Raw genomic sequence first — 2,728 nt, 5'->3', positions numbered from 1 at the left:
CCCAGCCCACCCAGCCCGCCAGCCCACCCAGACCGCCAGCCCACCCAGACCGCCAGCCCACCCAGCCCACCCAGACCGCCAGCACACCCAGACCGCCAGCCCACCCAGCCCGCCAGCCCACCCAGACCGCCAGCCCACCCAGACCGCCAGCCCACCCAGACCGCCAGCCCACCCAGACCGCCAGCCCACCCAGACCGCCAGCCCACCCAGACCGCCAGCCCACCCAGACCGCCAGCCCACCCAGACCGCCAGCCCACCCAGACCGCCAGCCCACCCAGACCGCCAGCCCACCCAGACCCCCAGCCCACCCAGACCGCCAGCCCACCCAGACCGCCAGCCCACCCAGCCCACCCAGACCACCAGCCCACCCAGACCACCACTCACCCAGACCACCAGCCCACCCAGACCACCACTCACCCAGACCACCACTCACCCAGACCACCACTCACCCAGACCACCACTCACCCAGACCGCCACTCACCTAAACTGTTGTTGTCCTTGATGCTTTTCTCCTGCAGCTGTTCTAAACCAACTGGAAACAACAACAATAGATTAGAGGATGTGGAGTGACTAAAACAAGCCAATCCTAGATGACACGTTTCTCCTGCTGGGGTTCGGTTAGGGAAAACTTTTCCCCACACAGTGACATCTCAGGGGTAGAGTCATAAATCGAGAGGAGATGGACCGATAACCAACGCAGCAACGGTCTGCAGCACCAGTGTGTGTGTGTTATATTACCTTGCAGGGCAGTGAGGCGTTCGTTAGAGAAGTCGTTATCAGCCTGTAAGGCCTCAAAGCGGGCCTGTAGAGCCTGTTCCTTCTCCTCCATCTCATCAATACAAAGCTGCAGTTCCTTCTTCTCCATCTGACCCCTCTGAGTCAACTCCTCCTGACGACCCTCTGCCAGCTACACACACACACACACACACACACACACACACACACACACACACACAATTATGCTATGGGTACTTTTGGTTGGGATGGTCACTCAATAGCAATATCACTCATCTCTGCCACACCAAGTCAAGGCTTATTCCACCTCCCCAACCCCTGGCACTTTTCTCAAGGAATCCTTACTCCGTTTCCTGGATCCCATCTCCTCGCCTCTTTCTCAAAACCAATTGGAGAAGATCCTTGGTTAAGGACCCTGTACCTTATTGGAGGTGGTCACAGAGGGGGAGGGACCCTGTACCTTATTGGAGGTGGACACAGAGGGGAGGGACCCTGTACCTTATTGGAGGTGGTCACAGAGGGGAGGGACCCTGTACCTTATTGGAGGTGGTCACAGAGGGGAGGGACCCTGTACCTTCTCCAGCACAGGTGAGAAGGAGGCGAGGAGATAGGAAGCGAGGAATAAAGCTAATTGAGATAGAGTCCTCTAACCATCACCTTTATCTTGTCAGTGAGGTCCTTGATCTCGTTGACAGCGCCGTTGTATTTATTAGCCAGTTCTCTGAGCTCTTCATGGTTCCTCTCATTCATCTCCTTCAGGTGGGAACACTCATCCTCCGTGTTACTGAGGCTTCGCTAAAAGGAAGGGGGAAAAAGGAGATCATCAATATGGAACTCGACCCAGCCTACAGTCAGCCAGGACAAGTTGAATCATGTATTTAACCACTCCACCCAGCCTACAGTCAGCCAGGACAAGTTGAATCATGTATTTAACCACTCCACCCAGCCTACAGTCAGCCAGGACAAGTTGAATCATGTATTTAACCACTCCACCCAGCCTACAGTCAGCCAGGACAAGTTGAATCATGTATTTAACCACTCCACCCAGCCTACAGTCAGCCAGGACAAGTTGAATCATGTATTTAACCACTCCACCCAGCCTACAGTCAGCCAGGACAAGTTGAATCATGTATTTAACCACTCCACCCAGCCTACAGTCAGCCAGGACAAGTTGAATCATGTATTTAACCACTCCACCCAGCCTACAGTCAGCCAGGACAAGTTGAATCATGTATTTAACCACTCCACCCAGCCTACAGTCAGCCAGGACAAGTTGAATCATGTATTTAACCACTCCACCCAGCCTACAGTCAGCCAGGACAAGTTGAATCATGTATTTAACCACTCCACCCAGCCTACAGTCAGCCAGGACAAGTTGAATCATGTATTTAACCACTCCACCCAGCCTACAGTCAGCCAGGACAAGTTGAATCATGTATTTAACCACTCCACCCAGCCTACAGTCAGCCAGGACAAGTTGAATCATGTATTTAACCACTCCACCCAGCCTACAGTCAGCCAGGACAAGTTGAATCATGTATTTAACCACTCCACCCAGCCTACAGTCAGCCAGGACAAGTTGAATCATGTATTTAACCACTCCACCCAGCCTACAGTCAGCCAGGACAAGTTGAATCATGTATTTAACCACTCCACCCAGCCTACAGTCAGCCAGGACAAGTTGAATCATGTATTTAACCACTCCACCCAGCCTACAGTCAGCCAGGACAAGTTGAATCATGTATTTAACCACTCCACCCAGCCTACAGTCAGCCAGGACAAGTTGAATCATGTATTTAACCACTCCACCCAGCCTACAGTCAGCCAGGACAAGTTGAATCATGTATTTAACCACTCCACCCAGCCTACAGTCAGCCAGGACAAGTTGAATCATGTATTTAACCACTCCACCCAGCCTACAGTCAGCCAGGACAAGTTGAATCATGTATTTAACCACTCCACCCAGCCTACAGTCAGCCAGGACAAGTTGAAT

The 2,728-nt window shown here is 52.7% G+C and overlaps 1 protein-coding gene across 1 annotated transcript; it reads right to left on the bottom strand.

The window, feature by feature from the left end:
* Positions 1-465: 465 nt before the first annotated feature.
* Positions 466-1,530, bottom strand: LOC135535278 (sarcolemmal membrane-associated protein-like; the record flags this gene model as incomplete). Its single annotated transcript, XM_064961948.1, has 3 exons — positions 466-532; positions 739-907; positions 1,393-1,530. Coding segments are annotated over 3 exons (374 nt in total), but the record flags the coding sequence as incomplete, so codon positions are not given.
* Positions 1,531-2,728: the final 1,198 nt, after the last annotated feature.

This window comes from Oncorhynchus masou, unplaced genomic scaffold (genome assembly GCF_036934945.1).
Source record: "Oncorhynchus masou masou isolate Uvic2021 unplaced genomic scaffold, UVic_Omas_1.1 unplaced_scaffold_4704, whole genome shotgun sequence".
Classification (NCBI taxonomy): domain Eukaryota; kingdom Metazoa; phylum Chordata; class Actinopteri; order Salmoniformes; family Salmonidae; genus Oncorhynchus; species Oncorhynchus masou.
The sequence above is the reverse complement of the archived record's forward strand: the minus strand, read 5'-3'. Positions and strand labels throughout refer to the sequence as shown.